The 25,179-nt window shown below is 38.8% G+C and overlaps 1 protein-coding gene and 1 long non-coding RNA gene across 22 annotated transcripts in view; one reads left to right on the forward strand and one right to left on the reverse strand.

Moving 5' to 3' along the window:
* The window catches only part of LOC144289832 (uncharacterized), a 170,385-nt gene extending 156,318 nt beyond the window's left edge, over nucleotides 1-14,067 (reverse strand). Inside the window, exon 1 of the long non-coding RNA XR_013357809.1 lies at nucleotides 13,844-14,067. This is a non-coding gene — a long non-coding RNA (uncharacterized LOC144289832). The remainder of the gene's footprint in view (nucleotides 1-13,843) is intronic.
* A 117-nt stretch (nucleotides 14,068-14,184) lies between these two features.
* The window catches only part of CFAP20DC (CFAP20 domain containing), a 261,970-nt gene continuing 250,975 nt past the window's right edge, over nucleotides 14,185-25,179 (forward strand). For 7 of the 21 annotated variants that reach the window (XR_013357811.1, XR_013357810.1, XM_077858275.1 and 4 more), the window contains exons 1-4: nucleotides 14,186-14,497; nucleotides 14,798-14,975; nucleotides 17,014-17,103; nucleotides 19,778-19,871. Coding sequence is in view for 15 of the 21 variants with exons in the window: in XM_077858275.1 (XP_077714401.1) it covers nucleotides 14,487-14,497; nucleotides 14,798-14,975; nucleotides 17,014-17,103; nucleotides 19,778-19,871 (373 nt within the window). In the remaining 6 variants the exon portion in view is untranslated. Of the gene's footprint in view, nucleotides 14,498-14,797; nucleotides 14,976-15,030; nucleotides 15,148-17,013; nucleotides 17,104-19,777; nucleotides 19,872-25,179 lie in introns of those variants that run through there. The other 14 variants (XM_077858290.1, XM_077858287.1, XM_077858291.1 and 11 more) reach the window with 10 other exon arrangements.

Consider the following 25,179-nt stretch of genomic DNA (forward strand, 5'->3'; position numbering starts at 1 on the left):
TGAGATTGAAAAAGCTGCAGCCATTTTGTAAACCCAAGGAGAGCTAGCCTAGGGATTGAGCTAACCTAGAGGAAAGAATATAGAGAAAAAAAAATTGGCAATGCTTTGGGAGTTCTGGATACAGCTGGATCTACTCTGAGTAGCTAAATTACATAAACTAATAACTACTTACTGTTTCAGCCAATTTCAGTTTGGTGTTCAAGTACTTTAAACAAAAAGAGTGCTGATAGAACAAATGTGTAAATTAGTAACTTCTGACTTGGGAAATATACTCAATTAAGCAAAATTCCTATTATACAAAATAGTAATATAATACCAAATAACATGATCACCAAATCAGTTCAAACACCATCAAGATCCAAAACTTTGGATATCATAATCTGGTTTTTGTTTGTTTTTTAACATTATGATCTGGTTCATGAGTAAAACCATCTTCATAACAGGGTACTTATGCAATGTTCTCTCCAATGCTAACAGTGACTAAATTCATAAAAGTAAATCATAATCTGCTTTATAAAACAATAAAATAGGCTATTTTTAAACTGTGAATGTTTAAGGTTTTTTGACAAAGCATGAAAAAGGTGAGTTTCCTAACAGACTTACAGTAACAAATACATTTTGTCCTCTGTCCTTTGATTTGAAGATTAAATTGCTGCATAATTTTGACCTTTGTAACTCTTTGCATTAAAATTTTCATTTTTGCCTTCAATTGTAAATTATCCTATAGTTTCATAGAACTATGGCAGAAGAACATTTCTTCTAAAGTTCACCACATATACATTCCTATTCATAATACTGGAACAAAAAAAATTCATTTACAGTCTATATAACCAGTCTCCAATATTCAACTAAACTACATTAACTTAAGGCTCTCTCAGACCAAAAACAAAACAAAACAAACAAACAAACAAACAAAAACCACCTATTTTGCTCTTATTCATACTGGTGGAAAGGTATTTTATAATTGTAACCTTCAAAAGAGTCTGCATACTAAAATTTCATTCAAGAATATAAAATTAAATTTCAAATAATCTAGGAAAATATAGTAAGAGTCTACATGCTTGCTTCTTTATGAATTATACATTGTCTTTCATTAAAATGGATCATACAGGGGTGCCTGGGTACTCAGTCAGTTAAGTGTCCAACTCTTGACTTCAGCTCAAGTCATGATCTCAGGGTCATGAGAGGTGTCAGACTGTTCAATGAGGAGTCTGCTTGAGATTCTTTCTCTCCTTCTTCCTCTATCCCTCCTCCACTGTGTTCTCTTTCTCTCCACAAAATAAATAAATAAACCTTCTTTAAAAATAATAAAACAAAAAAATTAAAATGGATCATACACTTCTCTTCCTGTCTAAGCACAATCCTTCTACCTCTGTGCTAAATCTCATTTACTTCTTCCTTTTCAGGGATCTCCTGATGATTATCTCTCTCCTCTATATGTTCAAAATCCAAGTCTTTCCCATTGGGAACAAATAATAATTAAAAACTCTGTAAACTGCCTAGCACTAGTTATTAAAGTTTCTCTATTCCCTTTCATTACCAATTTTCTTGCTATCAGCACTTTTCTTGCCAATCACTACTCAGTCTAGGGGAATCTGTCTTCTTTCTGAATGGCTCCAACAAGTAATCTTGCAGAGGTCACTGCTGATCTCTGTGTTACTTTTCAAGCCTTATCTTATTTGACACCTTAGGACTGTAGGCATTTGCTGACCTATTCCCTTCTTGAAAGACCTTTACACCATTGGCATAAGAGTCACCAGATACATGTGGTCTTTCTCCTACTTTTTTGACTGCTCTCTCTTGATCCTTTACCCATTTTCTTACATGTCATTTCTGGTCAAGATTTCTTTTCTTCTCACTCTAGAGTCTCTCTGGTTTTTCTATTCCACTATCTCAGAGTTTTTACCATCTGTATTTTGATAACTCCTGATTCTATATCTCTAGCCCAAATCTCCATTTTGGGCTTTAGAACCACATACTCAACTGCCTATTCAATAGCTCTAATTATATGTCCCACAGGTTCCTCAAATTTAGTCCATCTTAATTTAATTCAGAATATACTCTTCCTCATGTATGACCTCACCATTCACCCAGTTATCTAAGAAATAAGCTGACAGGATCCTTAAATCCTCCCTTTTCCTTATGTTGCACATCCATTCAACCACCACGCAGGGCTTTGTAAGCTGCACCTTTGCCTCAATAGCAATAAAAAATCACTAAAAAGCACGTAAGCAGTGAAGGGACAAGATCATATTTGTACAGTAAGTAGAAATATTACTACATAATTGAGGATCAGAAATTATTTTGACCTGAACTGTGGTAGAAAACATGAAGGAAATGACACTTTAATGAATGCATGTGCCAAATACAAAAACACATCGAGGAAGAGTGTTTTTTCTTTAAACCAAGTGTTAAACTAAACACACTAAAAATGACAAATATTTTTATCACTTCAGAAAAATCTGTTCACTTAGTAGTGCTGTTTTCACCCAATACCCTATTTTCCCTGTCTTTGGCTGATTGGATTACCTGTGGATAGTGACTTCAGAAAAACTTTACCACGGGGCGCCTGGGTGGCTCAGTTGGTTAAGCAATCCAACTCTTGGTTTTAGCTCAGGTCATGCATGATCTCATCAGTTGTAGAACTGAGCTCTTCCTAGGAGAGGGCTCCTCACTCAGCAGGGAGTCTGCCCGAAAGATTCTCTCCCTCTGCCCCTCCCCTCCCCTTGCCCTGGCTTGCCCATGTTCATGCTGTCTCTCTAAAGATAAATAAGCCTTTTAAAAAAAAAACAAAAACACTTTACCATAGACTGGATTAAGACAATTAAGACCTTCTCTACTAGGCACATAGAATGAGGATAGCTATCTCTCTCTACCAGGTTCTTAAACTAATATTTTTGTCGAAAAAACAGAATTTACATTTGATGAGAAATTTTTGAGTACTATATACCTAAATAAAAATCTCAGAAAGAATATAGTATTAGAAAATGTGAAACATTCTAGAAAATAAATACCTTTCAACCAAACAATTGACTTCTTAGAAATCCTACAGAAATAATTTTTTAAAATTTGGACAAAGATCTGAAGAGGGACAATGATGTTCACTACTGGGTTATTTACAAAAACAAAAATTTTAAATAGCAAAAAATTGGAATAACTATATGCTGAACAATAGAAAATTGTTTAAGGATATACACAAAACATTAACAATGTTTATTACTGTGTAATGATTTTCCTTTTGCATTTTTCAAGTTTTCTAAACTAAGTATATATGCCTTTTCTAATCAGAAACAAATAAAAAAAATCAACAGAGAAATCTCCTCACCACTTTAACCAAATAATCAATCTTGACATCACAACAATGGGACAAACTGATATTATTTATCTCTAAAAGGGATGCATTATATCACTCATGTAGTGATTTTTGCCCTAAAAGTTTTTTTTTTTTTTAAGATTTTATTTATTTCTTCACGACAGACAGAGAGAGAGAGAGAGAGAGAGAGAGAGGCAGAGACACAGGCAGAGGGAGAAGCAGGCCCCATGCAGGGAGCCCGACATGGGACTCAATCCTGGGTCTCCAGGATCATGCCCTAGGCTGAAGGCAACACTAAACCACTGAGCCACCGGGGCTGCCCTGCCCTAAATGTTTAATCTAGTCATGAGAAAACAATCAGACAAACCCATATTGAGCAACATTCTACAAAACAACTAGTGTGAACTATCCAAAATGCCAATATCTTTAAATACTCCAATTCTTTTAAATTAAAGGAGACTATAATTACATTATAACTAAATTCAAAGTATGATCCTTAACTGATCCTGTGTGGAAAAAAAACAATTGTTAGGAGAACCAGAAAAATATGAATATAGGCTATATATCAAAATACACTATTTAATATTAAATTTCTTGAATGTGATAATGATATTGAGGTATAGCATCCATGTAGAGTCATGGCATAAAATGGTATGTAGCAGATTATCCTTGTTCTTAGGAGATACTTGCTATTATGCTATGTATTTAGCAGTAATGTGTTACAATGCCTGTACATTAACTTTAAATAATTCAGGTAAAATAGACATGCCTGAGCATGCACACACACGCATACATGCATGCACACATGCACAATTATTAATACCAGCACTCTCAAGCTGTTTCTAAGGAGCCTTTTTTTAGACATATTTTCCTACAGTCCTCCTCTTCCCACAAAAATGTTTTTAATTGTGGTAAAAAAAAAACATAAAATTTATCATCTTAAGCATTTTAAGTGTCCAGTTCAGTATTTTTAAGTATATTCATATTGTTGTACAATCTCCAGAACTTTATCTTATAAAACTGAAACTCTATACTCATTAAAAACTTCCAACATCTCCCTACTCTACCCATTCCTTAGCTACCATCATTCTACTTTCTGATTCTATGATTTTGACTGGTCTATATTCTTCATAGGTAGAATCATATAGTATTTGTGTGTGTTACTCGCTTATTTCATATAGCATAATATCCTCAAGGTTCATCACATTGTGGCATGTGTCAGAATTTCCTTATTTTTAAGGCTGAACAATATTCCATTGATTGTATACATCGCATTTTGTTTATCCATTCATCCATCCATCCATGGACACTTGGGTTGATCCATTTTTTAATATAGTGAATAATGTTGTTAAGAACATATGTGTAGAAATATCTCTTCAAGATCTTGTTTTCAATTTTTTTGAATATATACTCAGAAGTGAATAATACAGTAATTCTAATTTTTTGAGAACTGAATACTGTTTTCCATAGTTGCTACACCATTTTATATTGCCATCAACAATGCACATGGGTTCTAATTTTTCCACATCCTCATCAACACTTGTAATTTTATGTGTTTTGGATATGAGCTATCCTAATGGGTGTGAGGGGATAGTTCATTGAGATTTTGTTTTGTTTTGTTTTGTTTCTCATTAAACTTTTGTTTTAATGGGTCTCAAAATTCTGTGACAGATTTTTGGTTAAGTTGTTTCCATTAAAAAGTACTTATTTTAAAAACTAATAACTTAAAACTGCAACACATACACACACACACACATACACACACACACAAATGGTCCATAAAACATTCTCCTTTCCTTCTGAAGGTTTTACAGTGTATTGTTATCATTAACCAGTCTTTTACTATTAAACTTAAATGGCCAACTGACACAAACAGTTCTGAGACAATTCTCCCACCACTGATTAAGACTGGGGTGGCAGGTATTGGGGATAATATTCATTTAGCCTTCTGAGCTTTCTGGGCAGACTTGGTGACTTTGCCAAATCCAGCTGCCCTCTTGTCCACTGCTTTGATGACACCCACAGCAACCGTCTGTCTCAGGTCACAAACAGCAAAATGGCCAGAGGAGGATAGTCAGAGAAGCTCTCAACATGCATTGGTTTGCCAAGAACCATATCAACAATAGCAGCATTCCCAGATTTCAAGAACTTGGGACCATCTTCCAGCTTTTCTCCAGGAACAATGATCTATGTTTTCCTTTAGCTCAGCAAACTTGCAAGCAATGTGAGCTGTGTGACAATCCAGCACAGGTGCATATCCAGCATTGATTTGGCCTGAATGTTTCAGGATAATCACCTGAGCCATGAAGCCAGCTGCTTCCTTTGGTGGGTCATTTTTGCTGTCACCAGCCACAATGCCATGACAAACATCTTTGATAGATAACGTTCTTGACATTAAAGCCTACATTGTCCCCAGGAAAAGCCTCACTCAAAGCCTCACGGTGCATTTCCAAAGACTTTACTTCAGTTCTAACATTGACTGGAGCAAAGGTGACCACCATACCAGGCTTAAGAACACCAGTCTCCACTCGACCCACTGAGACAGTACCAATACCACCAATTTTGTAGACGTCCCGGAGAGGCAGATGCAAGAGCTTATCAGTTGGACAAGTTGGTGGCAGAATGCAATCCAGAGCTTAATGTAGGTGCTGACTTCCTTAACGATTTCCTTGTATCTCTTCTGGCTGTAGGGTGGTTCAGTGGAATCCATTTAGTTAACACCAACAATTCGTTGTTTTACACCCAGTGAGTAAGCCAGAAGGGCATGCTCATGGCTCTGCCCATTCTTGGAGATACCTGCTTCAAATTCACCAACACCAACAGCAACACTCAGGACAGCACAGTCAGCCTGAGATGTGCCTGTAATCATGTTTTTGATAAAGTCTCTGTGTCCTGGGGCATCAATGATGGTCATATAATACTTGCTGGTCTCGAATTTCCACAGGGAGATATCAATGGTGATACCACGTTCATGTTCAACTTTCAGTTTATCCAAGACCCAGGCATACTGAAAAGGCTCCCATCTCAGCAGCCTGCTTCTCAAAATTTTCGACAGTTCTTTTGTCAATCCCACCACATTTGTAGATCAGATGGCCAGTAGTGGTAGACTTGCCCAAATTTACGTGTCCAATGATGACAATGTTGATGTGAGTCTTTTCCTTTCCCATTTTGGTTTACAGTTAGCAGTGGTTTTCATGACACCTGTGTTCTGGTGGCAAACCCATTGCGAAAAAGCCATTGAGATTTTGAATTGCAATTCCCTAATGATTAGTGACGTTGAGCATCTTTTCATGTACTTATTGGCCATTTGTAGATCTTTTCATCAAATCTTTTGCCCATTTTTAAATTGAGTGACTTGTTTGTTGTTGTTGCTGAGTTGTAGAAGTTCTTTGTATATTCTAAATATACACATTATCAGATAGATGATTTGCAAATATTTCTTCTCCTTCCATAGGTTGCTTTTTCACTCAGTTGATCATTTCCTTTGATGCACATATATTTTAAATTTTGATGTTGTCTAATTTGTCCTTTAACTTTGTTGCCTGTGCTTTTAGTATCATACCCAAGAAATCACTGTCAAATCCAGTGACATGAAGTTCTTCCTCTATGTTTTCTTCCAAAACAGTTTTATAATTTCACATTTTATGCTTAGGTCTTTGATCCATTTTGAGTTTCTTTCTTTCTTCTTTCTTTCTTTCTTTCTTTCTTTCTTTCTTTCTTTCTTTCTTTCTTTTTCTTTCTTTCTTTTTTCTTTCTCTTAATGTAGCATAGGGTAAGGGTACAACCTCGTTTTTTTTGCTTGTTTGTTTTTGTTTGTTTTGTTTTGTTTTTTTGCATGCAAGTATCCCATTTTTTGTAGCCTTCTTGAGTCAAAACTAACTGGCTTTAGGTTAGGGATAGTTAGGTTAAAAAATGGCTACTGGGATCTAACTTAACTTTTTCTGACAAAAGAAGAGCATTTATATATTTTAAAACCAACTGGTAATAAATATCAGCTTACTTCATTTAATCCTTTCAAAGATGCATTTTACAAATATGTTCATTTTTCTCAATCTCAGTGCTTACTTCATAAAACTGTTTTAGAGAAGCATTCATACCTAAACATTCAATGATGCAACTGTTTGTTTGTCTGTTTTTCCCCTGGGAAAATCATCCAGTAGTAGCTAGTTTGGGAAATTTCAAATTTATACATGAATTTTGAAGTATTTGGTCATCTAAAGATACAGGCAGCAAAGCATCACTTTAGAACCTCATAGACTAGAGAGGTGAAAAATATTTACCATCAGTTAAATCCTCAAAATCTTTCCCCATACCATACATGCTTGAAAAAAGAAGATATCACTACTCTCAAATCAAAAGCAAAATCAATGACTCAGGTATCACTAATTTTTCTCAACCCCTTGGAACTGTAAAATAGTTACAGTTTTGAAATTATTCTATCAACTTGGCATTACTGTCATTCATAAAGTTATTCCATAATGCAGAAAAATAACCATATGAGTGTTAAACATTTCTAGATTATTGTGTAGCAAAACAAATTCTGATCATCAAATCAATATCTTTTTTCCTTCCTATTATGCTAAATAATTTGATTAGGAACTGCAACCAAAATATAAACTACAACTATACTACAGTAAATGCTGTATATTCTTAGGTCAAAAGAATACTATTTCTTGTCAAATTGATAATCATAGGATGTAACCTGAATGACTACATTGCCATACAAAGATTCCACCACCCTCAAAAACTGTAGTCTATTCCATTTTAAATATAATCCAATATCCTTCAATAACATTCATACACCACCAAATTACTTTCTTTGTAGAACAAAGACAAGCACTTTTAAAGCATGTAAAGTGACTTAATGTTGTCAAATTAAGTTAAGCAATTTAACGCAATTACTAAATGTACTGACTTCTTTAAAAATTGTAGCAATTAGAGAAAATGTTTCACTTTTATAATGTACATAAATAACTTGGTTTAAGCAAAATTGTTGGGCAGGCTGGGTTTTTTATTATTTGGGGGTTTTGTTTGTTCATTTGGTTTTTTTTTTTTTTTTTTTTTGGTGGCTAGGGCTGAAATTTGATAGCCATTCCTTTTTTTTCCTTTTTTAAATATTGATTTATTTTTTGAGAGAGGGAGAGAGCATGCACATACATGCACACACAAATGGAAGGGGAAGAGGGAGAGACAGAATCTCAAGCAGACTCCATGTTGAGTGTACGGCCTGACAACTCGGAGCTCAGTCTCATGACCCTGAGATCATAACCTGACCCAAAACCAAGAGTCAGATGCTTAACGGACTGAGCCACTCAGGCACTCCTTGGTAGCCATTCTTAAAGTCATAGCCAAATCCAAGATTTTAGTCATGGTTTGCATTCGTCCAAATCAAACAAGAGCATTTGAAAATTGGACTTCTTCCCATCTCTGGTTTTAAGCTCATATTGTTAAAGTAGCATACATTCTAATTTTGCTTGACAGCCACCACTGTCAGTGGTTAAGCGCAGATTTCACCATAGACAAAACAACTTTGATCTGAGTCAGGCAGCCTTCAGAACTGCCCATTGCCTGGACAGGCCCTATCCTACATTTGCTAATCAAAGTCCAATTATAAGTCTCCTGAACTTGTGGAATTAGGAGGATTAGGAAATGACCCAATGACCCAATCTTTGGACAACTGAGCATTGGGATAATTACTTTCTCTCCAGGAGATAAGGAGATTGAAATAAATTATACTGGTTCCTTCTAGCCTTAAATCGAATAAACAGGTGATAAAAAAAAACCAAAAACACCTGAGTAATGAGACTTAATGATGCACTATGATTAATCATTTCAATTCTATTACTAGCTTTTCCATCAATAGAAATTATTAATTCACTCATTTACATTAATGTATTTTCAATTGTTTTCTTCTTGTTTTCTCAACACCAAAGCATGTGGCTGTCTTTTAAGAAATATTCATCCTTCATCTTCTCCCTTCTTCATTCACTCATTCATTCAAAGGAGGATTACTATTTTGTTATATTAGGAACAAGGCTGAACTAGTATATCAGGCACTAGGGATGCAAAGGTAAACAAAACAGGCATGGTCTTTACTCTCTTGAAATTGACAGTCCAACAGAGATGGCCAATATGATAAGCACACTAAAATTTCAATTATTTCAGTAATGCTAATAGCAATGATTTTCTACGAACCTATAAATAGGGGCACCTGGGGGGTTCAATGGTTGAGGCTCTGCCTTTGGCTGAGGTCGTGATCCCGGGGTCCTGGGATCAAGTCCTGCATCAGGCTCCCCAGAGGGAGTCTGCTTCTTCCTCTGCCTCCCTCTCTGTGTCTCTCAAGAATAAATAAATAAAATCCTTAAAAAAAAAAAAAGGGACCTATAAATAGGGGGATCTGATCAAGTCAAGGAAAGAGAATGTGTCCCTGAAAAGGGGACCCTTGATCTAAACTCTGTTTACAGAAGTCAGCCCTAACCAAAGAAAAAAAGGAGCAAAATAATGTATTCAAGAAAACAGCACAAAGGCCTTACAGTGGAAGCACACATGGTGAACATGAACTAAAAGAAAACTCAATGTGACTAAAATAAAGGGGGAATGCTGTTGTATATTGAGCCTGGAGAGGAAGACAGGTTGTATAGTCACAAAAAAGTTAGAAGCAAGAGACTGATATGACTAGATTTGTGCATTATAAAGATGACTCTGCAACGTGCAGATGGATTTGAAGGGAGGCCAACATGGTATATGAAGTAGGAGGCTATCATAGTAGTTCAGAGAAGAGCAAATCACAGGTAAATGATACAGACTGGAGGGACGGTAAGTGGATTTCAGAAATATTTAGATAAAAACAAATAGATTTGGGTGATGGATTGGGTATGGGTAGTGTATCTAGTGCTTTATAAAAAATTACCTTAAAAGTTAGCAGTTTACGATAAATACCTCATAATTTCTGTGTCAGGAATCAGGGTACAAATTAGCTGGGTGCCTCTGACTCTGGCTTAGTCATAAGGTTGCAATCGAAGCACTGACCAGGGATGCATTTACCTTAAGGCTTGGCCAGGGAAGGATTAACTTCTAAGCATACTTGTGTGACTGTTGATATCAAGTCCTCATTGACTGTGGACCAGAGACATCAGTTCCCTGCAACATGGACCTTTTAAGGGGGTACTCACAATAAAGCAACTGGCTTTCTTCATGTAAGGATAGGTAGGGAGAAGAATCAGAGCAAGGGAGTGAAAGAAACCAAGCATGAAGGAAATCACAATCTTTTTGTAATCTAATGTTGGAAACGACATCTCAGCACCATATTGTATTCATTAGAAACAAGTCACTAGGCACATGACACTTACAAGGGGAGGTTACACAAAGGGCAAATATACCAGAAAGTGGGGAATCACTGAACGTCATTTTGGAGGCTGCTATATGATAGGGAGTGAGCGTGCAGGAGGCCCTGTGGTATTAATGAGATTGGGAAGTATGGAAAAGGCCCAGGTTCAGATAAGTTATGTTTTGGACATGGTGAATTTGAAAGGACAAGGTACCTTTAATCCAATCAGCAAATATGTATTTATAAAACACCTTCTATGTGTCAGGCACTACTTTAGTAGTTGGAAGTAGTTATATAATGATGAACACAGAAAAAACCCTTGCCCTCATCAAATTTACCTTCTGATAACTAAAGACAGATGATAAATATATGAACAAATAAATTTAGATAATGATTAGGGTAGAATGGAAACTAACACAGGATAAAGTTGTGAGTTTCTTTTCAGCTATAATGTTAAAATATGCTTTTCAGAGACCCAAATAGATTGCTAGAAGACTTAGATGTGGGGATCCCTGGGTGGCTCAGCGGTTGAGCATTTGCCTTTGGCTCAGGACGTGATCCTGGAGTCTTGGGATCAAGTCCCCCCACATCGGGCTCCCTGCATGGAGCCTGCTTCTCCCTCTGTCTGTGTCTCTGCCTCTCTCTCTCTCTCTAATGAATAAAATAATAAAATCTTTAAAAAAACAAAAACAAAAAAAGACTTAGATGTTCTCTAGATTCCTCCTGTACTCCCACTGACTTTTGCTTCTCCTACAGCATTTTCTTTTATAATTTTTAAAAATATTTTATTTAAATTCAATTTTCCAATATATAGTATAACACCCAATGCTCATCCCATCAAGTGTCCTCCTTACTGCCCATCACCCAGTTAGTTATTCATTCCCCCAACTCACCTCCCCTTCTGCAGCCTTTTGTTTGTTTCCCAGAGTTAGGATTCTCACATGGATTGTCTTCCTCTCTAATTTTTCCCCACTCAGTTTCCCTCCTTTCCCTATTAGTTCCTTTCTCTACGTCTTATATTCTACATATGAGTGAAACTGTATGATGATTGTCTTTCCCGATTGAGTTCTTTCACTCAGCATTATACCCTTCAGTTCCATTCATGTCGAAGCAAATGGTAGGTATTCATCCTTTCTGATGGCTGAGTAATATTCCAATATATATATATATACATATATATGTATATATATATATATATATATATATATATATATATATATACACCACATCTTTATCCATTCATCCTTAAAGGATTTATCTAAAAGTACTTGTGCAAGTCACCCTTTGCTAGGCCAAAAAATGTGATCACCCCCCACCTCCAAGATGCCCACATGTAAATGTTTCCTTATTTGGGAAAAAGGTCTTGCAGAGGTGACTAAGAATCTGCAATAAAGTGATAACCCTGAATTATCTAAGTGGGCCCTAAACACCATCATAATAGTCCTTATAAGTGACACTGAGAGAAAACACACATAGGAAAAGAAGAGGCAGTATGACCAAGGAGGTAGACACTGGAGAGAGATGCAGTCACAAGTCAAGGAATGCCAAAAGCCACGAGAAGCTGGAAAAGGCAAAGAGCAGGTTTTCCTCCAAAGCTTCCAAAAGGAGTGTCACCCTGCTGACACCTTGATTTTGGACTTCTGGCCTCCAGAACTGTGAGAGAATAAATTTCTGTTAAGCCACCCAGTTTTTGGTAACTTGTTACAACAGCCACAGGAAACTAATAGACCCTTCCAATGTTATTCCTTAACAATAGATTCCTGGGATTTATCACAAGTTGTACATACTTATTCACTTATTAGGTCTTGCCCCTATTAATGTGTAAGCTCCATGAAGACCTGGCCTTCCTTGTACACCTAGCTTTTGGCATAGTGTCTAGACTATATTACATCCCTAGAAATTACCCATTAAATGAATGAAAGCATAAATGTGTTCCCCAGGAGATAACAAGCCTCATAAGACAAGAGACCATGTTTATAGGCCATAATTCCCAAAGCCTCCAGCACACAGTCTTATCAAAAACTACTGTTGTACCAGGTATGAGCTCTAGAAATCAGGGATTCTGGATTCTAGATATTGTACTGCAATTTACAGGTATGTGGCAACTTCATCTTGGCCTTTGTACATACCTGGTATTAGATTTAGTGTGTTCAAATAAGTTTGTTCCTTATCAGTTTTTCTTAGCTCTGATAAGGAGCAGGTCCAGATAGTATTCATTATTTTATGCTGTACATGATCCACAGTCATTGCATATTATATGGAACACAAATATTTAAGACTTCTGGGTGAGTTCGAATATCAGGCTCAGTCATAACTAAAAACTAACATCATGCCCTTGAGTAAATTTGTAATCAATTCTGAAACGAAATACTCTCAACGGAAAGGAGACTAATCTTTAACCTGTGAACATGAGAACTACCTGGCCTGGAGGAGGGGCTCTGTGAGAGGCACCTGGTCATTAGTAACACTATACCCTTGACCTAACTCAGCCTTGAGTAATAGAGCATCAGACAGAGCTTTTTTTTTTTTTTTTTTTAAGATTTATTTATGATAGAGAGAGAGAAGCAGAGACACAGGAAGAGGGAGAAGCAGGCTCCATGCCAGGAGCCTGACATGGGACTCGATCCCGGAACTCCAGGATTGTGCCCTGGGCCAAAGGCAGGCGCTAAACTGCTGAGCCACACAGGGATCCCCCAGACAGAGCTTTAAACAAGCTCCACCACTTATGGAGCCATGTCATCTTGGAGAGGCCATTTCACCTGAGTCAGAAAGTGATAATAATACCTACATTCTAAGAGTGGTTCTGACATAGAAACCAAACGAAGTAACCAAATAAACTTAGGAAAGTGCCTGGCTCAATAAGGGATGTATTTTCAGCAAAAAAAAAACAAAAAAACAAAAACAAAAAGAACAACAACAAAAAAAACCACTTTTCTTTTTAAAGTGCCTGATTCAATGATGTATGAATTTTCAACAAAAAGAAAACAAAACAAAAAACAAAAACAAAAACAAAATATATATATATATTTTTGGAACACGTGCAGTGATTTTGAGTAAATACTTCTACCTCTTGGGCCTTCTAAACAACGAACGGGGAATTGCTAGCTGACCCTCTTCGTGCCTCAACGAAACAAGAGTTTGGGAACCTTCAAACCAAAGGCTACGTGAGGGTTCCATGATTCCAGGACTCTTCAGCAACCTACCAGTTATCAGTGTTTACAAAGAGAGACCAGGCCGACGGGACAGGTTTTCTAGAAGAGTCCAGCACCTGCGGTGGCTAGCTCTTAGACAAGGCTCGTTTTAGGCTTTTTTTTCCTCGCCCCCTCGCAGACGGAGGTCACGACCTCAAGAGAGCACGGGGCACAGGGCGGGCGGGCCACCGCCTCCCCGAGAGTCCCTCAGTTGCCTGGGCAACGTCGACGTCACCGCGTAGCCTCCTCGGCCCGTCGGCGAGCAGCCCAACGCAGCTCAACGCGCAGGCGCCTGGTGGGAGCCAATGGGTGCGGCCCGAAGGCGGGCGCCGCTCGGCCCCGCCCCTTTCCGCTGGAGCCCGGGGGCGGGGCGAGCGGGCGGTCGTCGGGGGCTCGGGCAGGGCGCCCCGGTTACGTAGGTTACGCAGGTTACGCGTCCAGCCGGTCCCCCGGGGCCGCCGGGAGCCCGCGCAGACCGCTGCGCCCTCGCTCCGCCGGGGGCCGCGATGGTGCGGGGCCGGGGCTCGACGTGGAGCTGAGGACGGTCGGGCCGACGCGCGAAGCCCGTCCCCGTCCCCGCCGTCGTGCTCGGGGGCTCTCGCCCTCCGTTCCCAGCCGTCGGGGGCCCGCGTGACCCCCGCGGGAATGTTCAAAAATGAGTACCAGGTAACCCGAAACGGCGCTCCGGCCTGTCTAGAGCATTCTCTTGGGGGACCTGGGTCGTGTTCAGGGTGGGGACAAAGCTCCCACTCCCCATAATTGAGTTGTTTTGGTTTGGTTTTTTTGGGGGGGGGTGGGGGGTGAGAAGGAAAAGTACTGGATGAGTGGTCGTGACCACACCCCCCCCCCCAAAAAAAAAAAGAAAAAGGAAAAGATTAAGCAAACGACGGTGTGGGTAGAGGATTGGGCTTTTTTTTTCTTTTTTTTGGGGGGGGGGTTCCATCTCCAGCTCCGTTCTTTTCAAAGCGTCCGGATTGCCTGCGACTCCCGATTGAAATGCACATCTTGCTTAAACCTCAACCGGCGTGGGACCTCCTGGGTCAGAACTCGGGCGGCGGCGCCCATTGACCCCGAGTTCTCTAGCCCGGCGCCTCGGGCGCTCGCTGAGGATGCGCGGACGCCTCGGAAGCTCTTCGGCCAAGGAGTGGGTGGGCCCGTGGAAGTGCCCCTGAGCGGAACCAGAAGCGGTTTTGCCCACGTGCTGCTGCTGCTGTTGTTGTTTCCCCCCACCTCCCCCCACCCCCAAAACTGGGGTCCGTGATTTCCCAAACACTTGGGGGCTCACTTGTGAAAATGCGGCCCTCGCCCCAGATCCAGTGAGTGAGGGAGGGCATCTGTAACCGCTCCCTCCCGTCGATGCTGATGTGCTGATGCGCAAGCATCGCCCTGGGGAAACTGCTGGGCCTTCCTCTGTCACCCTGAGGATCCTAGTGTCTCCAGAACAGGGCTTGCTCTTCTCACCTCACTGGACCCCTCCCTGGTTGGCTTGGCTTTCTTTTCTTTTTTCTTTTCTTTTTTTGACCCTAGCCTCCTGCCCTTCCCTCCCTTCTACCTGAGGTCACGTTCTCCGGTTTACCATCTGTTTACTCTAGTAGTCCTGCTGTTATTTTCAGCAGTACCCCCCCCCCACACACACACACACCCCATCCCCGTGCTGAAACTAAACTCTCTGTGGCCTCTACGTCTTTATACCAAATGCTACTTGCCTTCTTAGGAGTGTCCTCCAAGCAGTCAGCTGTTCTTTCTTCTACTCCCATTTGATGACCATTAAATGTGTTAGAGCAATTTAAGACAGTTTTTCCTCCCAATTAATATAGGTGAGATATATTGTTACAAGAAAGCATATGGCCGCAGTAGAAAACTTGGAAAACAAGAGAAAGCAGAAGGAAGGGGGGGGGGGGAGGGGGACAGGTATTTCACCAAGTACAAGGACTTTTCTTAAAAAAAAAAAAAAAAAAAGTTGCCTCAAATTTAAGATTTTTATTGCTATCCGACCTAACCCCAGAAACTGTAGTACTCTATAAGAACTCTTAACCACACACAGTTTGCACATAATACTGCCCGAGGAAGAAGAAATGTAGTGTCTGAAGTTAAAGTGATTGTGTTAAAACTCAGAAACAAAAATATCTTTGTATTACTGAGAAGACTTAAAAGCTGGAAATTCTTTACAGAAATCAGGCAGATTTGCTCATGTGCTGCTTGTAATTTAAATAGACTATAAAAGAAACCCATCTTTAGTTTTCATTTCAGATTCTCAATTTCTTGCAATTACTCTTCCTCGGAGATAATCATCTTAATTCCTTTCTTTGATAATTAAAGCTTATGGATATTCAGTAATGTGTTTAGTATTTTTACATAAGCATGGCCCTGCATGTTCTCAGGTTTAGAATAGGGAACACATAGCATGTCTATAGAAATGCTTCTCTATTTTTCTTATATGAATTTTACAGATTTCCAAATTAATTTATATTAAATATATAAAAAGATCTTATAGGAATGCTCAGAATAACAGTCATCCTCCAATCTCTACTCATTCCCAAGCTTTTTTATTAACCAGTACCAAAATACTCAATTTGCCTTTTTTTTTTTTTGAATAATTATTGCTGGCACTACTGAGCCCTTACTACATACAAAGTATCATGCTTGATGGTTTATGTCTACTATCCTAGGAACTCAACAACCCATTTTACAGATGGAGAATCAAGAGGTTAAATAACTTTCAAGGTCAGATAGTTAATAAATATCAAAGCTGATATTGGAGCTTGGGGCAATATGACTGGAAAGCTTGTAGCCACGGATAACATCAGAATTTATTAGCCTAGCTCTCGAGTTTAAACCCTTTAGTCATAGATCAACAGAATGTTTTGTAAGCATGATTTATACATGGCAAGTAAATGAACCCCACATTGAAAGGTTGTAGGGTTTATACGGCATACTTTAATGTTTATCATTCTTTAAAAAAAAAAAAATTTCTTTAAACCATATATCCAAGGTGACCCAAATCAGAATAGTTGGGGCTTAAGTACAATCAAGTTATAATGTAGGAGTTATAATAGGGATAATGTTTCCTCTGAGATCTACTTAACAGACAGATGCCTGGAACAGTGGTTACAGACTGTGGTGGATAGTATTTCCTCCTTAGCATTGCCTTTCACTTTAAACATGGCATTTTTGTTTTCCAGGGAGGTGCATTTGTTGAAATCTTTAGCGCTCAGGGCAAAAATCCTGGAGCAAAATGGAAGATCGTTGGCAGTCCGTCTGTGATTTGGAAGGTAAATGTTAGAAGTTAGAGCTACCTAAATCCTGGAAAAAAAGAATGAAGGGTTTGATAAGGTTTCAGAACGGTTTTTATTGTTCTTTCAAAGACCGTCTTATGACCCTGTTGGCTGCAGCTCTTCCAGAAATCATTCTTCAGTCCTTTCAAGACTTGAGCACATGGCTCGTAGCCCTTCTCTGTGGCCAAGTCCTACTGTTATTTTAGGTGACTTCAGTGTTTGTGAGGAAAACCTCTGCTAAGCCTGTGCTGCTCAGTTTCTTGATTTCATCATTGCTAATGACCTCTTCACTTTCCGTCAGCCCCCATCCCACTGTCTTACCCTTTACCCTTTCTTGGTAAACTGGGGGGCCTCTGAAATGATGAATGAGACCCTCTCCAACCTCGAGCTTCAGTTCTCAAGGCTGCCTGCTCAGTTATTCTCACTATATTTGTTCTTCGACCTAATGGAAACCACTAGGCCATTGGCCTTTCTACTTCCCCTGTGCTCAGTTTTATTTAGGCATGAATTTTCTCTGTCTTTGCTTCCTTTCCTCTCCATCCTAGAATCCAGAGTCTGTGATTTCGGTCACTTCTGGGGCAAAACCATGAAGGCTCTTGCTCTTTGTCCTCACAGAGGTCAGCCGTTTCTGAATCCCCAGTCGCCTGTCTTTTCTGAGTGGGGTCCTGTGCCCCTCAGTAACTTTCAGGAAAATATTGATAGCCTCTCTGATTAATAACACTATAAATTCAACCCGAACCGCCTGGGAAGTTCTCTTAGTCTTTCAAGTGATGATTTCTCCATTGTCTTCAGATTTTCAATTACCAACTCTCTACTCACCTCCCCAGTCTACAACCAGGACAGGCTCTATTCACTGACACATCAGAAGACCTCACGCCCCATTCCACAGGGAAAACTGTTGCCATCTCATAGAAACTACCTCAGCCTGCACCACCGGACCTAAAAACTTAAATCCATCCCTATCCTTTTCTCTTTCTCTCCTCTTCTATTCAGTCAGGAAAAAAATGCCTTTCTGTGGACCTTGTTCTATGGGTAACTAAAAACGGTACTGTTAACTGGGTGCTTACTGTATGTCAGGCCCAGTATTAGCATATTACATATATTTATACAGTTGCCTTATGTGATAGGTATGTTATGCCAGTTTTCTGGATGCTAAAACTGAGGCCACGGGGAGAGTAAGCAGCTTGCTTAAAATAATACAGCTCTTCCTGTGAATGGGAGATCAGTGATGCTGGAAGGGCATGGAGCAAAGAGCATAGGGAAGGCTTCCCCAGGGAGATGACACTGGATCTCTGAGAGCTAACTATGCACTGTGTAGGGCTGGTGGAGACAAGTGTTTCAGGCACAGGGAAAAGCCCATATAAATTCCTTTTTCGGGAGGGAGCTTAGAATTTTTAAGAAATTGCAACAAGTGTACTACGGCTAGGATACAGAGAAAAGAGGGAGTGCAAGGGAGGAGATTGAAGTTTGAAAAACCAAGCAGCTGGACACCTGAATGGCTCAGTGGTTGAGCATCTGCCTTTGGGTCACGTTGTGATCTGGGGTCTTGGGATGGAGCCCCAAATCAGGCTCCCCACAGGAAGCCTGCTTCTCCCTCTGCCTGTGTCTCTGTCTTTGTCTCTCTCTCTCTGTGTGTCTCTCTTATGAATAAATAAGTAAAATCTTAAAAAAAAGAAAAAGAAAAACCAGGCAGTGACCAGACTAGGTTGTGGTCTAAGGACCATGTTGATGATTTGGGTAAGCTGTTGAAAGGTTTTAAGTATATGCCCTACTTGTGTGTAGATGGAATAAATAATACATTCGGTCTGTGTGTGTTCATTTCAAATACATGAGAGATTCTGTTGTGATGGATATAATGCAGATTTATTAAAGTGTGATTTAATGCTCAGCAACCATTAGTTACAATGCATTTCTTAACATATACAAATGAGGATTGGAAGGATCTGTGAAGTACTGTAATGGGTCTTAATACTCAGGTTGGGAATTTGCTTCAAGATGAAAAAATAACCATTTACATTATCACTTTGAGTCATGGAAATCAGACTGTCACATATAAAAAGGCCTTTTGTTTTCAGGTTTGGTTTTGTTGTGTTTATGTTTCTCCTACCATAGTTTTTTAGGTCACCTTAATTGTAACCCTTTAATTACTACTGATTTTCAGTGGATGATATATAGAACTTCAGGTTAGAAGACTAGTAGGATGAGGCAATGATTAATTCCGTATGAGTCATGGCCAGACACTAAGGAACTTGTGGTGCAGATACAAGATTGGTTAGGTGGTTTTGTATACTGTAATGTGGAGTGATGTTCAGCATGTGCTGTTAGGTAGGAATATGTAGATTAAAGAAGAGGAGGGGTAGCTGAATTCTGGAAACTCTAAATTAGTAACTTGGGAATCCCTGAAACTAGGGAATTTCTTATCATTAGGAGGAAAGAGATACTTGATATGATAGAGGATTTGTCAAATGACAAAGTGGGTCTTTGTTCCAGTATGTATATATAAAGTATGTTCCAGTTCCCAGCTGTTTCCACGGTAGGAGTATCATCAAGGCCTGACTTTTAACTCATTTGAGTCTGGGACTTTATTCCTGTGGGTTTGCACCTCCTATTTTATGATAGAAGCCAAATAAAATATGCTTTAATTACCACTGTTTTTATATTTGTTCTACAGGAGTTTGATAAAGAAGTTAAAAGTTTTGTGTTTGTCCTGGAAGGCAGCAGCCAAACAAACAAAATTCAGTTACCAAGGGAGAATAAGCAAATCCGTAAGTAAGATTTTTAATATTAAAGCTTAGCATTTGCTTCTTAAAGTTATACTTTTAGGTCTACTATACAGACATTAGTTTGACTTTTATTGGTATCTTTTAACTTAAAGTGATGTTTGTTTTTAATTTAGAAATTAACCTTATACTAGGCTTTATGTATGTATAAATGTTATATAAATATATATTAAATTGGGATGCCTGAGTGGCTTAGGGCATGATCCTGGAGTCCAGGATCGAGTCCTGCATTGGGCTCCTTGTTGGGAGCCTGCTTCTCCCTTGGCCTGTGTCTCTGCCTCTGTCTCTCTCTCTATCCCTCATGAATAAATAAGTAAAATCTTAAAAAAAAAAAAAAAAAAGAAATTTGAATTACCTTTTAAAATATATATATTAAATTATATAGATATATGTAGTCTGCTTCACCATTGATTCAAAATCTAGAAGTATTTTTTTTTTAGATCTTATTTATTTATATATAGAGAGAGCACACGAGTGAGCTGGAGCAGAGGGAGAGGGAGAGAGAGAATCCCAAAGAGACTCTGCACTGAGTGCAGAACCCAATGTGGGGCTCAATCCTACAACCCAGGAACCATGACCTGGCTGACATCAAGAGTCTGATGCTTAACTGACTGAGCCAGCCAGGCACCCCAAGAAGTATTTTCAAGAAGGTTTAGATTATTTGATCGCCGTTGATTATCATAGTAATGGTATTTCTTGAGTAATTACTATGTGCCTATGACTTGTCTAGCATTTCGCATTCATTGACTCTTTTAACCCTGATACCAGTTCTTTTGCAATGAACACATTGAGGTTGGTTCTTCATCAAGAAATCTGATAATTGGGACACCTGGGTGGCCCAGTGGTTGAGTGTCTGCCTTTGGCTCAGGATGTGATCCCAGAGTCCCAGGATCGAGTCCTGCATCAGGCTCTGCATGGAGCCTGCTTCCCCTCCCTCTTCCTTTGTCTCTGCCTCCTGCCTCTCTCTCTCTCTCTGTGTCTCTCATGAACAAATAAATAAAATCTTTAAAAAAAAAAGAAATCAGATAATTAAGGGTAAACTGTGAAATAAACCCAGAACTTCCTAAATTATAGGACCAAATTTGTAAAAAAAAGTTGACTAAAATACTATAGAAGACATTACTCAGTGACACATTAACTTGTATACCTTCAAGAATATTAATATCTAATATATGTAGATACAAATATGTGCTTCAACAAAAGCCCAAAGAGTAGATTTTTCAATTCTTTCTTACTTTGGAAATTAGGATCAGCATTTTAAAGCAGAAGGAACCTTGAGAGAATACCTGAATTTATGATTAGGAGCCCAGTCATTGGCAGAATTGAGGTTAAAATTCAAGGCTGTACCACCAAATTAAGCTTTGAGTAAACTGATGGCAATTTAAGAAATACAATTTTTCAAAATAATTAATCAGATTTCATCAACATTATCCTATGTATTTTTTTAAAATTTTTTTTAATTTATTTGTGACAGTCACAGAGAAAGAGAGAGAGAGAGAGAGAGAGGCAGAGACACAGGCAGAGGGAGAAGCAGGCTCCATGCACCGGGAGCCCGATGTGGGATTCGATCCCAGGTCTCCAGGATTGCGCCCTGGGCCAAAGGCAGGCGCCAAACCGCTGCGCCACCCAGGGATCCCTATCCTATGTATTAACTATAGATTTTAGGTAATATATTTTATATAAGCAGCCAGTTATTTCTTATGTTGATCATTTACTTATTTCTTCTTCATTAATTATGAACATTTATTGAACACCTACTGTGTACCAGGTATTATGAAACGACCTGTTCTTGGTACCTGATTTTCTCATTTAATTCAGTTTTCTAAACTTTCTCAGGCTCTGTTTGTCTACTACTTTAAGCTATTAGCATGCATACTATAGATTTCTAAGACATAAACAGAGCCATAGAAATTATAGATGGAAGATTAATTTTAAAATGGTTTGCCAGTGTTTCTTTCTAAAATAAGAAACAAAACCTCGAAGAGAAGGGATAATCTTTGTTAAAATCATTTTTATTAATTTACTACCATTTTAAAATCATGATTTTCTCATAATTCCTGTTTTTTTAAACAATAGTTTTTTTTTTCATTTCCACAAAAATTTATACACTTATAAATGAGGTGAACTAAAATGAGTCAGAGAAATATGTTTGAAACTGTGGGTTATTCTTGTTACAGAAGACGTGGTCCATCTGTTATTAAGGATATTGACTTTGTGAGATGGATACATGTGATTTGCAGGAATATGACTTTGTTCTAAACCAGCATTCTCTCGTTGACCTATACTTCTATGCAATGCCCTTAGTATCTATGCACGTAATCATGTTATTGATAAAATCAAATCAGTTCTAGTAACCTTTCTCAGTTGGATCTGAGAAAGATTTCTCCTCTACCAACTACTCAGTGACTAAAAAACTCCCTTTTCCTAAATTTAAGATTTTTTTTAGAAATAAGACAAATTTAATGTATTATAATTACTTTTTAAAAGGAAAAATGATAGTTTTAATTGGAAGAAACAGAAGAATCTTTAATATTTCTTATACAGTGTCCTGTAATTAAAAATTAATCTGGCTCTTCTGTAGCATGTGTGGTACTGTAACAAATGACACAGTTTATAGAGCCTGCCCTGAATAAATGCCTTTAAGATTAATTATTTGCAATTTTTGATAACAGTACTTTATAGGTATTTTTACTTGTCTGTGTGAAGTTGTTATTCAATTAAATGGCATGTCTTGAGTAGAGAATTGGTTTTCAATTAACATTTCTAAATTTAGTTCAGTTACCATGATGTATTCCTGTTTCAGGAGTAAACATCTACGTTACTTATGCAAACTTGACATTAGGTACCCCATATGTATTTCTCACAATATTAGGTACTTAGGAAAAAAGCTGAATGATGAAAGTATGTTCAACTTTTAATTTTTTTTTAAGATTTTATTTACTTATCTGAGAGAGAGATTCAATGAGAGAGAGGGAATACAAGCAGAAGGGCAGAAGGACAGGGAGAGGGAGAGGTAGAGACCAATACAGGGCTCTATCCCAGGACCCCAGGATCATGACCTGAGCCAAAGGCAGATGCTTAGCTGCCTGAACCACCAGGTGCCCCTTAACTTTTCATTTTAAATAGTGATATTTCTGTATTCTATTTGAGCATCTCTAAATGTCAGTTTTGTTTGTATTTTACTTAACGTCTTATCAAATAAAGGAAAATGTGATATTGATGATCAGATTGTATACTTCTCTGGTGCAGGAATCTTAACACCATCCACTTTGAACCCCTAACTTAGTATATCATATGTAGTTGGTGTTTAAGAAGTTTGTTAAATTTGCCCCATTAAGAAACTATAACAATTGGGGTTATAATTTCTAATTGTAACCAGTTTGCCTTCATGACCACAATTAGCCAACTAAATAAATCCATGCTGCTCTTTATCCTGGATCGTGCTATGGAGTTGCTCACATGAGATGCAGCATTGTCACACATGAGCATCTTTCATTTAGATGGTCTGCCTCAGGACTTTCAATCTGAGGCTCTTATTTGAAACCATTGTTTTCTCTGCCAATGGCATCTGAATTTTATGGTGTGTCTCTTGGGATCAGCATCCCTGAAGCCTTGTGTTTATCTAAGTTTCAGCTGCTCTGGAGAATGACATCATTTTTATCGGGTTCCTCCCAAAATTTCCCCCACTCCCACTTTGGTATTGGTTTTAAAATAAATGTCACCATGACTTGCTCTGTTTAAAACCCTTCAATGGGGCAGCCCCGGTGGCTCAGCGGTTTAGTGCCGCCTTCAGTCCAGGGCGTGATCCTGGAGACCTGGGATCGAATCCCATGTCAGGCATCCTGCGTGGAGCCTGCTTCTCCCTCTGCCTGTGTCTCTGCCTTTCTCTCTCTCTCTTTCTCTTTCTGTGTCTCTCATGAATAAATAAATAAAATCTTTTAAAATAAATAAATAAAACCCTTCAATGGCCTTGACCTCACCACTTTACTGATAATACTCTTGTCAGGGTCACTAGTGATTTCTGTGTTCCTGAATCCAATGGCTTGTTTTCAGCCCTCATCTTGCTTGACCTTATTGGCAGCATTTGACAAAGTTGACACCATCTTCCTTGGTATATTTTCTTCACTCCTCTTCTAGGATTCCCATCCTCTGAGTTTCCTTTCTACTTTACTGGTCTTCCTTTTCTAGTTTCCTTTCATAATATTCCTCTCTCCAACCCAGTTGGCTATTGCAGTGCCTGTAGACCTGACCCTTGACACTATCTATCTATATTTAGTCCTTTGGTTATCATTGCTAGTCTCATGCTTTTAAATACCATCTCTGTCTTACTCCAGCCTGCATTTATTTCCAAGTCAGACTTCTCTCTCAGACTCCAGTCTTGTATTTTCAGTTGCTTATATGACATTTCTATTTGGACAGCTTTACCCCAGAAATTACTCCTACTGCTACAGACAGCCACATCGCCCTTGTTAGCAACTTGTCTTTTCAGTAGCTCAGAAAAGAGACTTCAGTTGGTTCAATTTTTCTTCTCTTCATTCAGTCCATCAGGAAAACCTTGTTGGTTCTTCAGCTTACATTTTGAGTCTGACTCCAACTTCTTGTCACTTCCAATGCCACTAAACCTCATACTTGGAGCATCTCATGCATTCATCTTCTCATTGCCCCCTACCCGTGTTTTTTTTACTTGCCTCCCTACAGTTTCGGCTGGGACAATGCTTTCAAATGTAAAGCTCTCTGCTACTAGAAATGCCCCATCCCTCTGAGTGACAACCAGAGATCTGTAGGACCCTGAAGTATCTGGTGCCCTCTGAACTTTCTGACCTTGTCTCCTGTTACTCTTGCTGTTGTTCACTCTGCTGTGACTGTACAGGTCTCCTTGCTGTTTGCAAACACAGCATAGACCTATCACCTTCACACCTGTGTGGAAGCTGGTAACTGGCTGCCTGGAGTTGTCTTTTCCCAAATAGCTGCATGGCTCATCATCTCCCCTTCTTTCGGTCCTTACTACAGTGCCATCTTCTCCATGACAGCCCACCCTGCCCTGTAATTTATAGCCCTCCCACACTCTTGGTCCCTTTTTCCTTCCTCTACTTTTCCCTATAGTCCTTAACATTTAACATGCTATTTGTTTCTTAGGGTTTTGTTTTTATTGTTTTTCTCACTGTTGCCAGAGGTAAGCACCCCCAGCATAGAAAATTAGTCTATTTTGTTCGCCTAGAATAGTGCCTAACACATGGTAAACATTCAGTAAATCTCTGAATAATAAATTAATAAATATATGAATGGATTCCCA

Source organism: Canis aureus, chromosome 19 (assembly GCF_053574225.1).
Source record: "Canis aureus isolate CA01 chromosome 19, VMU_Caureus_v.1.0, whole genome shotgun sequence".
NCBI lineage: Eukaryota > Metazoa > Chordata > Mammalia > Carnivora > Canidae > Canis > Canis aureus.